Source organism: Symphalangus syndactylus, chromosome 19, assembly GCF_028878055.3.
Source record: "Symphalangus syndactylus isolate Jambi chromosome 19, NHGRI_mSymSyn1-v2.1_pri, whole genome shotgun sequence".
Classification (NCBI taxonomy): Eukaryota; Metazoa; Chordata; class Mammalia; order Primates; family Hylobatidae; genus Symphalangus; species Symphalangus syndactylus.
Window position 1 is genome coordinate 85,229,788 of NC_072434.2, and position 17,800 is coordinate 85,247,587.

Here is a 17,800-nt window from a genome sequence, read left to right on the forward strand (position 1 = left end):
GAGTCCTTTTTAGTGTTATGACCTTAATTTTCTTTTCTGGAGTAAACGTTGACATACTTAGGGGGCTAACTATTTTATAGAGATATTAAGTACTAGAATGAGTATTCTGTGTCAGTCTGACCTAAAAGTGACCTCATGGTTTTTTGAAAGGTAAAAAATCATATTATGTATATTTTCTACACTCTAGGTAAAATGCACATAATATATCATATTTTACATTAAATTGACTAAGTATATTTTAAAGATTCTGAACTGTTATTTCCCTTTCCTCACTACCTTTCTGGCTAATGGCTTCCAATCCATTCTTGAAGTTGGAATAATAAATGCTCGTGCCAAATCGAATCAAATAAAAGTATTCGAAAGGCAAGGTAGCATATCACCTTTACTTGAATTAAAAGCTTTATAAGGATCAGCTGTTATCTGTTATATTTTTTATTGAAAGGTATAATAGCAGAACTGTGAAAGCGAAAACAAAATGAAAAACATTCAACAAAAATGCTGTTAGAATAACTCCATTTCTGGCTTTTGAAAATAAAGATACTTTATATATTTATGAAGGCAAATCGATTCAAGAAAATGTAATTACATAACTTAAAAGTCTTTCAGTTAGATCGCGTCACAGATCTGTGACATTTAAGCATAGAGCTTTTTATTCTAATGGGAATATAAATCTCAAGACTTTTAAAGTTGATAGTGATTGCTTCATATTTTTTCGATTAACCTTCTGAAAAACCATAACAAAAATAAGACCCTACTTTCTTATCTCTTTTTTTTTTTTTACGAATAATTTCTGTAAACTAAATATGTGTGTGTGTGTTTGTTTGTGTGTGTATTTCAGAGACAGGGTTTCACTCTGCTACCCAGGCTGGAGTGCAGTGGCATTATATAGCTCACTGCAACCTCGAACTCCTGGCCACAAGGAATCCTCTTAGCCTCAGCCTCCTGAGTAGCTAGGATTATAGGCATGCACCCTCATACCTAGCTAATGTTTTGTAGAGATGGAATCTCACTATGTCACCCAGGCTTAAATATAGTTTATATATTTTAAAAATTTTAGGCCGGGCATGGTGGCTTATGCCTGTAATCCCAGCACTTTGGGAGGCTGAGGCGGGAGGATCACCTGAGGCCAGGAGTTTGAGACCAGCCTGGCCAACATGGTGAAACCCCGTCTCTACTAAAAATATAAAAAATTAGCCGGGCGTGGTGGCAAGCACCTGTAATTCCAGCTATTCAGGAGGCTGAGGCAGAAGAATTGCTTGAATCTGGGAGGTGGAAGTTGCAGTGAGGCAAGATCACACCACTGCACTCCAGCCTGGGCGAGAGAGTGAGATTCTGTCTTAAAATAAAAAAAAAATAAAAATAAAAAAATAAAAATAAAAATTTGGATCCTTCTTGAAATAATAGTGTATATAGGTTGTTACACAATATTATCATATCTAAATATTGAAGATAGGACTTATCAGGCAGCCCTGTTGGCAATAGCCCCCTAGGGTATATATTGTATAAACATCCCTGGCAGGGGTATTCTACACGTGTTAGTTGGATTCCCCTAGGTCAGGGGTGTGTGGTCTATAATATATGAAAAATGCCCTGAACTCTGGACTTCTAAAAACAGCAAAAGGATATATGAAAACCATTTTAAAGTACAACAAGACATCTATAAGTACAGCTATTTTTTAAAAAGCAAAAGGATATCTGAAAACCATGAGTAAAATATAATAAGACACCTATAAATACAGCTATATCCTCTGCGGACTATTGCATTCTAACTATTTATTCTTTCTTTTTGCAGGATAGATAACATGAAGTCAAGATCTCATTCTTGCTGGAGCTACTTATCTGCCTGGACCCATACCACCCACTAGTTCCAGGCCTGGCTCTCCCACTGCTAGCTCTGAACCTGAGCACGTCCTATAAACAACATGAGCATCTGTATCTCCCTTTAGAAAACAAATGGTACAGTCATACTCATCCTGCTGTGTCAATGACTATGTTCATAAAATGCGACACTGGACCACGAGTTTTAGGAATCAAGGAGTGTGTTTTAGTCCACTTTTTATGACTGGCCTTAGTATAATATCTGGCACATTTTGATACAGTATAAAAGGTATCTTTATGTGATACCTTTCCATATTGTATCCACATGTATCCCATGATCCATGTTCCATATTATGGGAAGGGTGGCAACGCCCTGTTTCATGAGTTTCAGATTCAACTTTTGAAGGAAACATGTTTTAGTCATTGCATTGGCAGATGGCTCCAGGACTTACATATTTAAATAACAAAAATGTTGGGGATAAAAGTTATTCCCCACACAGTTCAAAAAGTTCCATAGGTGGGTAAAGGAACAATCCCTTTGAAGAGGAAAGTCAACACAGTCTGACTTATTTCAGGTAAACAGGTTGATAAAGACCAAGAAAGGCTGCTTTGTTCTAAGTCTTGTGTTCCTGCACCTAGAGGACAGATTCTACATTCCAGAATAAAGGCTTAAATAAAAATGCAAGCATACAGGAAATAAAAGAGTTCAAAAATAAAGAGTACTAAGAGAGACGGCTCATAGATTAGCAATTAACACCATGGTGACCACATCAGCCTTAAGTCGAGGTCAGCCTATTTCATGCAAGGTATCCCTAAATGGAAGAGTGGAATGATAAGGCTAGAGGAAAAAAGAGATGGCTGTGGGAGTGGTCTTCAGAGTTACTCTGGTTGGCACCTCAGCACTGAAGACAAAGGTTGTGATGCTCCTTGATTGTACTCTGTGAGATTCACAGATGTCATTAAAACCATGAAGTATAGGAGTTACATTTGCATTGTCTGTTTCCATCTTCCATTTTTTTTGCTCTATCCTTTTTTGTGCTACTCTCTGTTTCTTTTCATGAAGAAAGCTGAAAATTTATTGTCTTTCACCTGTCAAGTGAGATGCTAAAGTGATTTGCCAGCTGCTTTTACCCTTATAATCTCACTTAATGTTCAATCAACATTGCAAGGTAGGTAGATATATTTCCATTTTATAAGTGAGACTGCTACATCTCAGAAAGGGCCAATCACCGTGCAAGGTGGGCCTCGTAAATAACGGACACAGGTCTGTCTGATTCCAAAGCCCACCTGCTTCCCACTCTGCCCCAGCTCTCCCTATTCCCTTTTTTACTGGTTGTTGGCTGACATAGTAAAAACTGGAAGTGTACACAATAGGACAGTCTCTTAGATATGGACATCTTCTGGTAAGGGGCGGTATGCAATATCAGGCCCCAGGCCATACCAGATTAAGCCTCTGGACAGTTTGAGATTCTCTCTGGTATTTTCCTACACATGGTCTGGGATTCTACATTGCTCAGGTGGCAATAATTTAGTGTTAACATGGAAGACCTAGCTTCCTAGCTTCACAGATCCTGTCTAGAAGACACTTAAATTTTACAGTGAATACTACAAGTTACAAAGAGTCTTTCATTACAGCCACAGTCAGGACAGACTATGAAGAAGAAACTGAGCCATAGAAATACCTATTCACTTTAACTCTGGGATATAGGATTTAGGGTCTAAATATATTAGGATTGATTATGGCAACTGCAGAATTCATTTCTAGGAACAAATGTAAAAGTGTAGACGTTCTTAGAAATTATCACAATATTGCTGTTTTTCCCCTATGCCACTTTTTCTTGAGGGGGCCTAGTTACCTTAGAAAGTTCATGTCGTTGCTTAGCTAACACTACAGTCAGCAAATAGAGATACAGCTTATGTGTTTGGCTGAGAAAATAACACAGGAGCTCTCTTAGGAGAACTTTTCTGTTAATGTCCCTGTCATCATCATCTTTGTCTATTAACTCACAGTAAGGACCCAAAAGGCTAAAAACAAGATAAACACCAGCATCTGTATGGCAGACACGGCCTTTGGACAAGTGTCAGCATTTCACAAGTGCCTGAGATCGCTTCAAAATGTTTAAATTTTAAAAATGTCAAGACGGATTACCTCTAAAGTAATACAGGAAGTTATAATGTAAGAAAAAGAAATGGTTGAAGGTAGGATTGATTTTAGGTGAATGCCATTCTCAGAAGCTCATGACAACCCGAAGCTCTACTTTCCTCCAGATAATAAGTGATGACGGCCGGGTGTGGTGGCTCACGCCTGTAATCCCAGCACTTTGGGAGGCTGAGGTGGGTGGATCACGAGGTCAGGAGATCAAAATCATCCCTGCTAACATGGTGAAACCCCGTCTCTACTAAAAATACAAAAAATTAGCCGGGCATGGTGGTGGGCACCTGTAGTCTCAGCTACTCGGGAGGCTGAGGCAGGAGAATGGTGTGAACCTGGGAGGCGGAGCTTGCAGTGAGCCAAGATTGAGCCACTGCACTCCAGCCTGGGCGACAAAGCGAGACTCCGTCTCAAAAAAAAAAAAAAAAAAAGTTCAACAAGGGAGATGGAGCCAGTGGCTTCTGGGTGGTTTCTGCCTCCAGATCCTCCTCGGGATGACTTTCTAGTTGGAAGCCTAGTGAAGGATGTGGTGGAGGCCTCTTGGATAACACTCATATGTGCTCCTTGCTGGTGGGAGACACGAAAGACTAGCGCCTGACTTGCACTGGATAGAGGGAAAGACAACTGTGATCAGATTCTGCCTCCAACAGAGGCACACAAAGGGCTGAGGCAATGGAGCAGGGGAGTGTTTGAGGTGGGATCATGTGTCATCTCTGAGCATGAGAGTCTCAGAGCATGAAATAGATGTGGGCAGTGCAGGGGAGCTGGCATGGTGTGAGTCCTTTTGGGTTGCCAGGAGGATCCAGGCCATGGAAGCTAAACGAGGCTAGAGATGAGCCACCAGATGTCCAGGGGACAAAGTAGATAATCATAGGAACATAACGCATTGACTGGTTTCTAGAGTTGCTTAAAACAAACAAAAAAATAAAAATCCTACTTAATGTCCTTGCAATAGCTATGCACCTGACCTCATAATCCTTTTTCTTCATGAACAATAAAACTCACACTGAATTTTCAGTAGCAAAGCCAGTTAATTTTCAATTCTAATCTTTTCAGAATTCAACAGAGAGAACAAATTCAATATAGCATTTAACAACTGCATTGCTATCTGAAGCTGAAATATGTACACATATAAACAAACCTTTGGAGACTTTCTATTTTGGTCTGACTCTGAAGGTAGCTGAAGATAAAATTGTAACGTATTCTTATCAATCTTGATTCGTCTTTCATGCTATGAACCTATTATTTATTCTAATAATACTTATATAAATATTATTCTCTAGCGCCTTGTCTGTATTTAAATAAATCTACAGAAGAAAACAATATAGCATCAAAATAGCAAGAAATATAGGAGGTTGTATTATGGTTGCTGGTAACCACTGTTTAATTTCATCCATAAAGTTTTCTGGTATTAATTAAGGATATTCATTAAGGTTACTCTGAGGCACATAGTTTAACATTAATAAGGAAGAAAGCCAGCTAAGTTATTACATAGAGATCCAATGTTATATCATTAAAAGTGTGAGCTGATTTGAATTTGAGCCACAGGAAATGTTAGTCTGTGAAAGTCAACAACCAAAGCAGGCTACTAATAGGTTTTAAGAAAGAAAATCAGGCTGGGAACGGTGGCTCATGCCTGTAATCCCAGAACTTTGGGAGGCTGAGGCAGGCAGATTGCCTGAGCTGAGGAGTTCAAGACCAGCCTGGGCACCATGGTGAAACTCCATCTCTACCAAAAATACAAAAAATTAGCCAGGCTTGGTGGCACATGCCTGTCGTCCCAGCTAGTTGGGAGGCTGAGGTGGGAGGATGGCTTGAACTGGGAGGCAGAGGTTACAGTGAGCCAAGATCACGCCACTGTACTCCAGCCTAGGCCACAGAGCCAGATCCCATAAAAAAAAAGAGAGAGAGAGAGAGAGGAAGAAAGAAAGAAAGAGAGAAAGAAAGAAAAAAGAAAGAAATAAAGAAAGAGATTGGAGGGAGGGAGGGAGGGAGGAAAGGAAGGAAGGAAGGAAGGAAGGAAGGAAGGAAGGAAGGAAGGAAGGAAGGGAAAGGAAAGGAAAATCAGGGCAGGAATAACACTTTTACTATAAAGCCAGAAAAATGTAAACAATAAAACATGAAAAACTGTTTTGTTGCAGTGGTTTTTCCCTCAAATGTATACAGAAGTATCAGATACCTTCAAATAGCAACAGAGTAAGCAAGTGATATCATGGTGGGAAAATGCATGGTTTTATAAATTAAATATGATGCTATTGAGGTCTAGTCATACTACAAAAGTGGCGATCTTTTCTTAACGAATTCACCAAGATACCGTGGGGCATGCATAGGGTCACTACAGTCTTTCCCTTACTTCGGCAGGGCACCCCTCACTTTCCACAGATGGAGAAGATGGATTCAAGATGGGAGTGTGATGCTTGCTTACCACAGGCCTGTGCACATCCCAGAACGCTCTCTCTTGGCTGTCAAGGATCTTCCTTTCAATCTTGTCTCTCTTCTTGTCCACTCTGTCAACACGGTAACAATGGATAACATTTAGTGTTAACTGTAGTGCCTCCCTGGACAAAAAGGCCACAACTGGAACAAATCTTCCAAAAGACTCACAAGGACTCACTTTGCTTGTGCTTCTGCTTGCATGAAAATGAACTCCCACTTCCGGGCAAACGCTCTCTGCAGCCTGGCCAGGCTCTCCTGAAAAACATACCCCAGGTGAAGACATTCGGTGTTCATCGTCACTGCTCTCTCCTAGCTTAGTTACCACTTGTATTTGTCGAGGAAACAAATAGTTTCTAAAGCCCTAAGTGTACTGTGGTTCTCAGTGATAAGTCATGCTCCCCGAATTCAGCTCATCTTCATATTGGCAATCTTAAAGGAAGCAGAAAAACCTGTTACAAATATCAATTTTTTGAATTACTGACTTCGGAGAATAGGACTATAAATCCAATATGTATCTGCAAAATACTAAAATTACCTTTTAAGTATTAAGGAGGTGCTCCAGATGAACCCATTGGATTTTTCTGTACCCACTTTATAGAGGAACAGAACATCAGTACATTCCTACTACGCATGCAATCAGCCTATTCAGTTCCTGACAATACATGGAACACCCTGGCAGCCCACAACCTATTCCTACACAGTGCTTTGAATTCAGAAAATCTAACATAGCAACCATCTGCACAAATGACAGCAGATGACTTTTATCTGCTGATGATCACCGTCAGCAGATACAATTTTGGCAAAACCCACTCTTTCCCAGGGTAAATGGTCTTTAATCCTCAGAGTTCAGATATCTTCACTATGTAGGATGTATCTGACATTTCGACAGTTAAGTCAATTTTAGAAAATAAGATATGCTTCCCTTTTACACTTTGAGTTTATGTATTTAGAGTTTTGCCACACACAATGTGAATGAAGAGAGGAAGTAAGCAAACAGGGATTCATGTGCCCACTGTGATGCCAGATCCCTAGAACTCTGACCCTTCAGATCCATGACTGAGGCTGGGCGTGGTGGCTCGTGCCTGTAATCCCAACACTTTAGGAGGCTGAGGCGGGTAGATCACCTGAGGTCAGGAGTTCAAGACCAGCCTGGCCAACATGATGAAACCCAGTCTCTACTAAAAATACAAAAATTAGCTGGGCGTGGTGGTGCTGCACGCCTATAATCCCAGCTACTCCAGAGGCTGAGGCAGGAGAATCACTTGAACCTGGGAGGCAGAGGTTGCAGTGAGCCAAGATCGCGCCATGGCACTCCAGCCTGGATGACAAGAGTGAAACTCCATCTCAAAAAAAGAAAAAGATCTATGAATGAAGAGTTAACAGCCTGCCCAGAAAAAGACTGTGGGCCTTACTGCTGTGCATTCTATGACTATCTTTGCCAGAAGGTCCTTGGTACTTACAGCCTCATAATCTGCGAGCTCCAGTCGTGCCTTGTTTTGCATTGTTCTCTTGCAGAGGTAAACGGCTGAAAAAAAAAAATCAATCATTTCTTGCCTGCTTATCAACACCATGGCACTATAAGTAAAAGTACAACATTACAAATCAAGGGACTTGCACTTTTTTCCCAAGTTGTAATTTTTGATCATTTTCTTAGACAAAAAATAATTACGTAATAACATTATTACTAAAATTCAAGCATCATAGTATTTATGGTATCCTAATGAAATAAATATGCTAAGAAACTTGGTAACTTTTTTTTTCAGAGATGGTCTTACTCTGTCACCCTGGCTGAAACAAGTGTAGTGGTAAGATACTTGTTCACTGCAGCCACACACTCCTAGGCTCAGTTGATCCTTTCACCTCAGCCTCCCGAGTAGCTGGGACTATAGGAGTGAGCCGCCAAGTCTAGCTAATTTTATCATTATTATTATTATTATTATTATTATTATTATTTATAGAGAGGCTTCTCGCTTTGTTGCCCAGGCTGGTCTTGAATTCCTGGGCTCAAGTGATCCTTCCACCTCGGCCTCTCAAAGTGCTGGGATTATAGGCATGAGACATAATCATTTAAAAATTTTTATTGAATGGTCATCACAGTTTTTAGCATCTTCAACAAATAAGAGGAGAAAATAAAACCTTCTAAAAGGGTCACCAAATGAACTTAAAAATCTATATATCCAAATAAAATCATTTTGCAAAAAGGAAATTATGAATTATTGGCACATTCAACGATGTCCAGATTCTACTGTCAACTGAAACAATCTGTACATGTACACTGAAGACTTCTTGGCACCTTCTTGGCTTCATTTCACAAGAGCCAATCTTCCATTGTTTTGTCACTAGGAGAAGGGTGTAACATCTTACCTACCTTCCACAGTATTTCCATTTTCCTGGGGAGTCGATGGCCTGGGCTACCATGGAAAGCCCATCTGGGCAGTGATTTATAGGAGAAGGTGGTGACAGCAGTGTTGCAATTGAGCAAATTTCTTCAATTATTTCAGGATATTCTAGTGACTCTCCTGACAAACTCAAGGCCTTCACAGCCCTCTGGTAGAGTCCCAATTGCCAGAAAATTTTTGTCATTGTTTTTCACTAAACATGCATGATATTTGAGTCTCATGAAACTCAAGATCCATTGTATCTGTTCTAGATGCTGAGTAAATGCATTGGATGAGGACTGTCAAATATTACTTATTGTAAGGCTACCTCTGTGAGGTTGCCTTGGAAATATCACCTTTGCACTACACTGTACCACCCCTAGTTTTGGATAACAACGTCCAGCTGGTACCATTAAGGAAACACACTACACAGAAAATTTGAGACCGGTACAAACAGGAATACTATTTACTCAATTTCTGTAAGGTTTCCCGTATGAAAGTCAAGACGAAGGAGAGAGCCAACCACAGAATGATGCTGACTTTCCTACAAATGCTAAGAACCCAGTATATAGTATTAGAACACATCTTTGTACAATCTACCATCATAATTTCATTGTTCTACTAATATTAGTAATTTTTAAAAGTCAGACTTCATAAACAAAAGTGACATGATGTGTTCATTTCCTAATTCGTCATAACTGATGCTCACTCCCGAAGGATCTCTTACTATAGAGGCCACTGTGACTTGAATAAAATATCTAAAATGTTCTAAGCAGTTGTAAAAGAAATTGAAGCATAAGTGAAATACCCGAGGGTGTCTCTTCATGAGAGAAAGATCAAATCTTCTTAAATATCTAATTGAATAATTTCAGCTTTCCTGCGGAATTACCTCTAATGAAATTTCAAGCCCCAGCTATGCCCTCCATCAGTCACACCTCCTGTGTCCTCCTGCATCAGCTTCTCCTTGCTTTATTGGTTCTGCCCATCTAATCTTTATTATTTGCAAAATCAGCTCCCTTTGGGGAAATGTTTCTCACCATTAGGTACCCTAATGCATTAAAGCAAGAGTGGGATGATTTTATTTTTTACATGACTGCTCACAAAGACATTATGTATCTCGTAATACAGGTGTCCTATGATGTGATTTTTCTTTAATTCTCTAGGGAACAAAATGAAGGTGCGGGCAGACAGTGCCAGGCATAAAATATTGGTATCACAAATATTTGTTGAATGAGTGAATTAATAAATGAACGAATAGGATATCTTCAGAAGGAGCTATTTTGAGGTCAAATCAACTTCAGTGATAAAATCTCCCTAAATGTCTACTTAATTCTTTGGTATAAAGAAAGACAGGAAGCGGGGCATGGTGGCTTATTTCTGTGGTCTTAGCTATACTTGGGAGGCTGAGGAAGGAGGATTATTTGAGACCAGTAGTTCAAGGCTGCAGTGAGCTATGATTGCACCACTGCACTCCAGACTGGGCAACACAGCAAGACTCTGTCTCTTAAAAAAATAAAATAAGAAAGCAAGAGGCAAAATGTACAAGTCTGAGTTAGCAGTGTAGAGAATAATCTGGTAACTGTTGAAGATACAGCAAATATGCTCTTGACTGGATAGGCCCAGACCTCATTAGTCTAGTCCAGACACAGTTGCTGTATGTTGACAGGTATAGATAATACTTTCTATTCTTTATTAGCAGAGAGTACCAGCATGGGTCAAGATGTGGATGAGGCAGAAGGTCCAAGTAGATCAAAGAGGATTCCAATTCAGGAAATTTCCCAATTCATTGAAGATTGACAAAATGAATGCACTTATGCATAGTCAAAACTACAGCTCAGGCCGGGCGCACTGGCTCATGCCTGTAATCCCAGCAGGTTGGGAGGCCAAGATGGGTGGATCACGAGGTCAGGAGTTCAAGACTAGTGTGGCCAAGATGCTGAAACCTCGTCTCTACTAAAATTACAAAAAAAATTAGCCAGGCATGGTGGCGGGCGCCTGTAGTCCCAGCTACTACTGGGGAAGCTGAGGCAGGAGAATCGCTTGAACCCGGGAGACAGAGGTTGCAGTGAGCCAAGATCATGCCACTGCACTCCAGCCTGGGTGACAGAGCAAGACTCCGTCTGAACAAAAACAAAAACAAACAAACAAAAAAAACCTACAGCTACGGCAAGGTGCTTTTGTGCCCATCCTAATTATTTTGGCACTGAACATGCTCTATATGGTGCTAGGTATAGACCTAGGCCCAGATCCAAAAGAGTGAATCTTTTATAACATAACCCTGAATATTTCCTGCTGTGACAAAATATTGAAAATATCAACCAATGATGCCATTTTTGGGGTTCTATTTAAAATATTTTCTATTATTAAAGATGTAATTTCAATACCAAGTTTAAATACATCTCCCTGCAGTAGTTTTCTGGGAGATCATCAGGAGACAATTTGGAAGACTTGGGAGGTCAAACAAGTAATTTAATAGGAGGCTATGCCACTAAGTGGGAGAGAGTTTGGGCAGGCCCGAAGTGCTACTCTGTCTAAACAAGCTGCATAGACAAGGCATAGATTTTGCCCAAATGCAACTTAGGACTTAGATGGAAAAGTCAAAGTTTCTGGATCACATCTTTGAGTAGAAATGGAATAGAAAACGAGTGCTGACGTCAGGTCTTCCCCTTTAATTTTATAAAGCTCTAGAGAAGCTGGAGCGGTCTCTTAGACAACACTGATGCCCATGACAAAGGTGTGAAGGCACATCACACAGGTCAGCGAGAAAATCACTAAGACCCCAGTATCAAAATGTGGAAAGAGTAGGAATATGTCATTCACCAAGACTAGAACTACAAAAGTCCAATAAATATTTTAAAATTACCCAACTTACAACCCAGGTAATGCAAATTAACTTACATTGTCATGCTATTCTTTTTTTTTTTTTTTTTTTCCTCTTTTAATGTTTAGTTTGTGGCTAATTCTTCCCTTGTTCCTGAATTTTAAACAGTCAGACAGTTTGTACAATCTTCCTTCTCATGCTTGAGTAATTCAAAGAGTCCCAAGTTATTTGAGAGGTGATTGGGTCATGAGGATGGAACCTTCCTTAATGAGATTAGTGCTCTTATTAATAGACTCGAAGGAGCTGGTTCACCTTTCTACCATGTGGGGACACAGCAAGACAGTGCTGTCTATGAACCAGAAAGTGGGCCCTCCCCAGACATCAAATCAGTTGGCACTTTAATCCTGGACTTCTCAACCTCCAGCATCGTGAGAAATAAACGTTTGCTGTTTATAAACAAAACAAAACAAAAGGGTACCAAGTTATTAATGAGAACGTTCATCTCAAGTAATGATAAAATAATCACGCAAATTGTGGGTGAGAAGTGTGAGTGGCTTCTTTCTCCCCTCCCCAACTCCCTTTTGTGACTCTCACCAAGAACCATGAACCGAGACCTCTGATCCTCCTGGGGCTGGAGTGTAAGAGAGGAAAGGAGAAGACTGACATTTTCATTATATTTTTCATTGGAATAGAACTTTATTATATTTGATGGAGATTTTGAATTTTATTGCTGAGATAAAAAATTAAATCTGGTATGTAACGAAAATAAATATGTGCTTCAGAGGAGCTTTCCTTTATTATTTTAACATTAAAAATTTTTTAAATATTTTAGTTGATAAATGAAAAATTGCATATATTTATGTTGTGCTATGTGATGTTTTTATATAGGTTATACGCTTTGCTATGACTAAATCAAGCTAATTAACATTTCCGTCACTTCATTCTTACCACTTTTTGTGATGAGAACTTTGAAAATCTACTCTCAGCCGGGCGCAGTGGCTCATGCTTGTAATCCCAGCACTTTGGGAGGCCGAGGTGGGCGGATCACTTGAGCTCAGGAGCTCGAGACCAGCCTGGCCAACATGGTGAAACCCTATCTCTACTAAAAATACCAAAATTTAGCTGGGTGTCGTGGCGGGTGCCTGTAATCTCAGCTACTCGGGAGGCTGAGGCAGGAGAATTGCTTGAACCCGGGAGGCGGGGGTTGCAGTGAGCCGAGATCCCACCATTGCACTCCAGCCTGGGTGACAAGAGTGAAACTCCGTCTCAAAAAAACAAAAAACAAAAAACAAACAAAAAAAACCTACTCTCTTGGCAATTTTCAAGTATTAATGGTAACTATCATCATCCCATTACACAACAGTCTTCCAGAACTTAGTCCTCTAACTGAAACTTTGCACCCTTTAACCAATATCTGCCCCCACTGCCCCCAGCCCTTGGTAATGACCATTCTACTCTCTGCTTCTATGAGATAAACTTGTTTCAGATTCCACACGAGTGACATCATGCAGTATTTGTCTTTCAGTGCCTGACTTATTTCACTTAACATAATGTCCTCCAGGGGCATCATGTTGCTGCAAATACAGGATTTTTTGTATTTTTAAAGGCTGAGTAGTATTTCATTGTGTATCTATCCCACATTTTCTTTATCCATTCACCTGTTGCTGGACACTGAGGTTGATTCCATATCTTGGCTATTGTGAATAATGTTGTAATGAACATGGAAGTTCAGGTATCACTTCAAAATACTGATTTTATTTTCTTTGGGTAGATCCCCAGAATTGGAATTGCTGGATCCTATGGTAGTTCTAGGTTCATTATTTGAGGAACTTCTGTACGGTTTTCCATAATGGCCGTACTAATTTACATTCCCACCAGCAACAGTGTATCAGGTTCTCTTTTCTCCATATTCTCCCCAACGCTTGTTACCTTTCATCTTTTAGATCAAAGCCATTCTTACAAGTGTGAGGCAATATCTCACTGTGGTTCTGATTTGCATTTCCCTGATGATTAGTGCTGGGGACCACCTTTTCATATACCTGTTGGCCATTTGTAGGTCTTCTTTTGAAAAATGTCTATTTAGGTTTTTTGCTCATTATTTAATTGACTTAATCATCTTCCTGCTTCACTGATACCACCAGGGTGATCTAGCTTGCCACTCTCTAGACTTGGCAAAAGTTTAAAGCTCCTTATGATTTTTATGGTATCTTTAGCCTCTCTCTATGATGCTGTTTGCCCCTCCAGTCTGCCATGTAGGACAGGACTGTCTCACACAGGGTTTAGATGATGCCTAAGAGAAACATTCACACATTTTATTTTTTCCCTTAAAAGAAGGCTGCAGAACAGAGCCACCTCCCTTTCAACTCTTCCACCCATAGCTAGACAGCCCCCCTCTTGCCCTTCAGAATCCCATGGCCTACAAGTCTGTGGCCTATTGTGTTCCCAGGGGTGCGGGACTCTCATCAAGCACTCTCAGCAGCCCCGTGAAGTCTCTTATCAGGAGTGAGATAAGGGGCAGTCACCCCTGGCTCCATCCACTCAGGGCTGGTGGAAGCAGTGGCTCCCAACATCCTATGGATTACCGAATCGGTCTTCAAGACAATGCCTTGCCCTTAGACCCTTGATGTGAGCAGAAAGCAATTACTAGGATCATGTATGTCAGTGGAACACAGCCCCTTTACACCTGATCTTGACCCACTTAACACTTTGGCTGGGTTTCCATGTTAACATCCTATTACAGAAACCATTTTCCACTCAGCAAAACAGCAGAGAATTTAAAGGGGAATGATCCATTCTGGCAAAGGAAGAGTGAAAGAGAGCTGCTGGTGGGCAAATAGACAGGGAAAAGTCTCCTTGGAAAGGATGTGAGAGTGAGTAATAAAGCCTTAAAACATTCATGGCCATAGGCTGGGTGTAGTGGCTCACACCTGTAATCCTAGCATTTTGGGAGCTGAGGCAGGCAGATTGCTTGAGCTCAGGAGTTTAAGACCAGCCTGGGTAACATGGTGAAACCCAATCTCTACTAAAATACAAAAAATTAGCTGGGCTTGGTGGTGCACACCTGTAATCCCAGCTCCTTGGGAGGCTGAAACAGGAGAATTGCTTAAACCCAGGAGGCAGAGGTTGCAGTGAGCTGAGATCAGGCCACTGCACTCCAGCCTGGGCAATAGTTGAATGAGACTTTGTTTCCAAAAAACCCCCAAAAAATTCATGGCCATAATTCTAGGACTTGCTTTTCTAGGAGTATTACCCAAGGGAATAACAGGAAAGCTAGAGGGCCAAGAATCCACTGTATTAAATACGGAAACACAAAGGCAATTGCAAGAAAATCATGAATACCTGTTCAACAAGATACTAGATTTTGAATGATTTCAAAATGATGTGTACAAATTGTTCTACCTAAAAAGCTGAAATAACTTGATTTGTAAAATCCTTAATTCCTCCTTATTGTAAAAGTCCAGAAAAATATACAAAGTAAAATATACACAGTAAATATATATTATAAAGTATTTATATATTTATATGTAAAGTATTTATATAAATATATAAAGTAAAATACATACAGAAAAAATATATAAAGTAAAAAATCATTATAATACCATTTCTGTCATTATTTGCTATATAGTCTTGATTTTTTCTTTTATATATACATCTGCTAATACACATATGAATATCTATTTATATACAAAATCTATATGCATATATTTATTTTAAGTGTGCTCAAAACTGTACCACACATGCTGTATTATAAACTTTTTTCTTTAATAGTCTGTTGTGGCTAACTTTTCATATCAATAAGTGCTGGTCTATAATATTTTTTAAAAAATTATTTCATGGTAATCCAGTGCTCAGATGTAATGTAATTTATTTAAATGAGTTCTTATTATTGGACATTTGGGTGATAGCTATTATCTTGCTATTATATGCTAACAGTTGTGTGAACATATACACATGTATGTATATGCGTCTTTATGTACATATCTTTATTTGTTTTTGAAATTGCCAGTTTCCTGAAAGGGTTATTGCTGAGTCAGGGCCCATGCACCTTTCAAGACTTGTGATCTTTATAACCAAATTTCAGAAAGTTTAGACATGAGCGTATCTTATCTCCTATTCACCTTCCACCCTGCCTGGGCCTCATACCAGATGTCCCCTATGTCTTCTCTCCTTTCCGTCTCTGGAGAGCCCTACCCCAGAGCTGAACTGAATTCTCTCCAGAATACCTTCCCCCTTCTCCACCCAGCCCCTTTCCCAGTTTTTCTCCACACAACTTTTCATCTCCTAATGTACAACTTACGCATTCATTTATGTAGTTAACTTCTTAGTTTTTCTCTCCTTATTCTTCTTCCCTCCACCGACCCACCAGAATGTCACCTCCACCAGGGCAGAGGTTTGCCTATTCTGTTTACCAATCAGTCCGCATGGCTAGAAGAGTACCTGGCACATAGTGATGCTCAAAACCTAGTTGGGGAGTGAAAATATTTGCCTACTGGTCATTCGAGGTTTTGTGTTTTCTTTTCTTTTCTTTTCTTTTTTCTTTCTTTTTTTTTTTGCTTTGGTGAATTAACTAATTAACTATAATTTGCTGATTTTTCTATTGGGATATTTAACATTTTTAAATTAGACTTAAAGCCCATTAGTACATTAGAGATAAAAACTAATGTTAGGTATATATGAGGAAATATGTTTTTTCCCCAGGTTTTGGGGGAAAAGTTTACTAAACAATGCAGACAACATTCAGCATACTTAAGAGAATATTGATTTGGTGTATACACACACACACACACACACACACACACACAGAGGATCAACAGTACATAGTCTGCAATCTGCTTTTTTTCACTTAAAATAACATTACTGAGATTTACCCAGGCTGTTTTCAATAGATGTAGTTCATTTCCCTTAACTGCTGTAGTTTATCTTATGAATGTAGCTCATATTGATTAATCATATCCCTATTACTAAATACACACTTTTTTTTCTTTTTCTTTTTTCCTTTTTCTATTACAAAGAATGATCCAGTGAAAGTTTCTCTAAGCATATATTCCTAGAAATGGTATCAAGGGGTTGTGGCGATAGGCACAGTTTGAATTTTATGACACTGCCAAAATTGTCCCATAATACTTGTCCAGTAATGTACAAATATTCCTACCTTCATTCCAGACTTGAATTTTTGCCAATCTGGCAAGAGAGAGGTGTGTTAAAGTCTAACCCTTTCAGTAGATTTCTGTGTCTGTTTTCTTGTATCTCCAACAGTTTTCATATCACACATTTTAATTTCAAAAATGTCTACGAATAGATTGTCCCCTTCACTAATGTGGCTCAATTTAATCCTTTTTACCTTGGATTATTTTTTACTTGACCAATATTGCAAGTTCAAATTTTATTTTCTACATGTATTTGCCTGGTATATCTTTGCCTCACCATTTATTTTAAATAAGTCAGTGTGTTTTACTTCTCTTTCCTCTGGAAAGATATTTGTAGATTTTATTTAGGATCTAATCTAAAGACACTTGTTCTTTTTACAGGTGAATTTAAAAATCCCCACTCATTTTTGAAAGTTGTCTGTATTCCTTTTCTCCAGTCTTCAGCACTCGCCCTCTCTCTGATGGTATTTCTTTTGTTTTCTACCTTTTGTTAGATGGAGTGAGTTTTCTTTAATTCCTACTTTTATAACTGGAAAGTGACAAAATTTGTTACCATTCCATTAGTGGCCATTCTCATATCTTTGTACAAATGCTTAAATATGTATTTCTTGAATTTTAATCTCAGAAATTGTACACTGCTTATTATTGCTTCCCTCCATAAATGATGGAGAAATTAGCATATCTTCACTCCCTCCAGTCTTTCCAACTTTTTTAATTACTAGAATTTATCATAAACTCTGTCATAGTTTTAAAAAATAATTATGGCATTCACATTCCATTCAGAAAATATTTTTATCACAATTATTTAGATTCTGCAGGGCATGCAGAGAAAGCTGGTGTCTTGGAAAATTAAGGCTGAAAATTTTGTCTTGGAACAGTGGTTTTTTAAAAAAGTCCACATTTGCTGAAATTATTTTATCAAATCTCAGATGCTCCAAAATTGGGCACTTCCTATCTTATTTTATTATTTTATTTGAGACAGGGCCTCCCTCTGTCACCCAGACTGGAGTGCAGTGGTACAACCATTGTTCACTGCAGCCTTGACCTC

At 39.2% G+C, this 17,800-nt stretch overlaps 1 protein-coding gene across 20 annotated transcripts in view; it reads right to left on the bottom strand.

The window, feature by feature from the left end:
* The window catches only part of RGS7 (regulator of G protein signaling 7), a 583,792-nt gene that overhangs the window by 82,085 nt on the left and 483,907 nt on the right, over positions 1 to 17,800 (bottom strand). For all 20 annotated transcript variants that reach the window (XM_063613534.1, XM_055233704.1, XM_055233702.1 and 17 more), the window contains 3 exons: positions 7,867 to 7,931; positions 6,585 to 6,661; positions 6,396 to 6,477 (listed from right to left, as the gene is read on the bottom strand). In XM_063613534.1, coding sequence (XP_063469604.1) covers positions 6,396 to 6,477; positions 6,585 to 6,661; positions 7,867 to 7,931 — 224 coding nt within the window. The remainder of the gene's footprint in view (positions 1 to 6,395; positions 6,478 to 6,584; positions 6,662 to 7,866; positions 7,932 to 17,800) is intronic.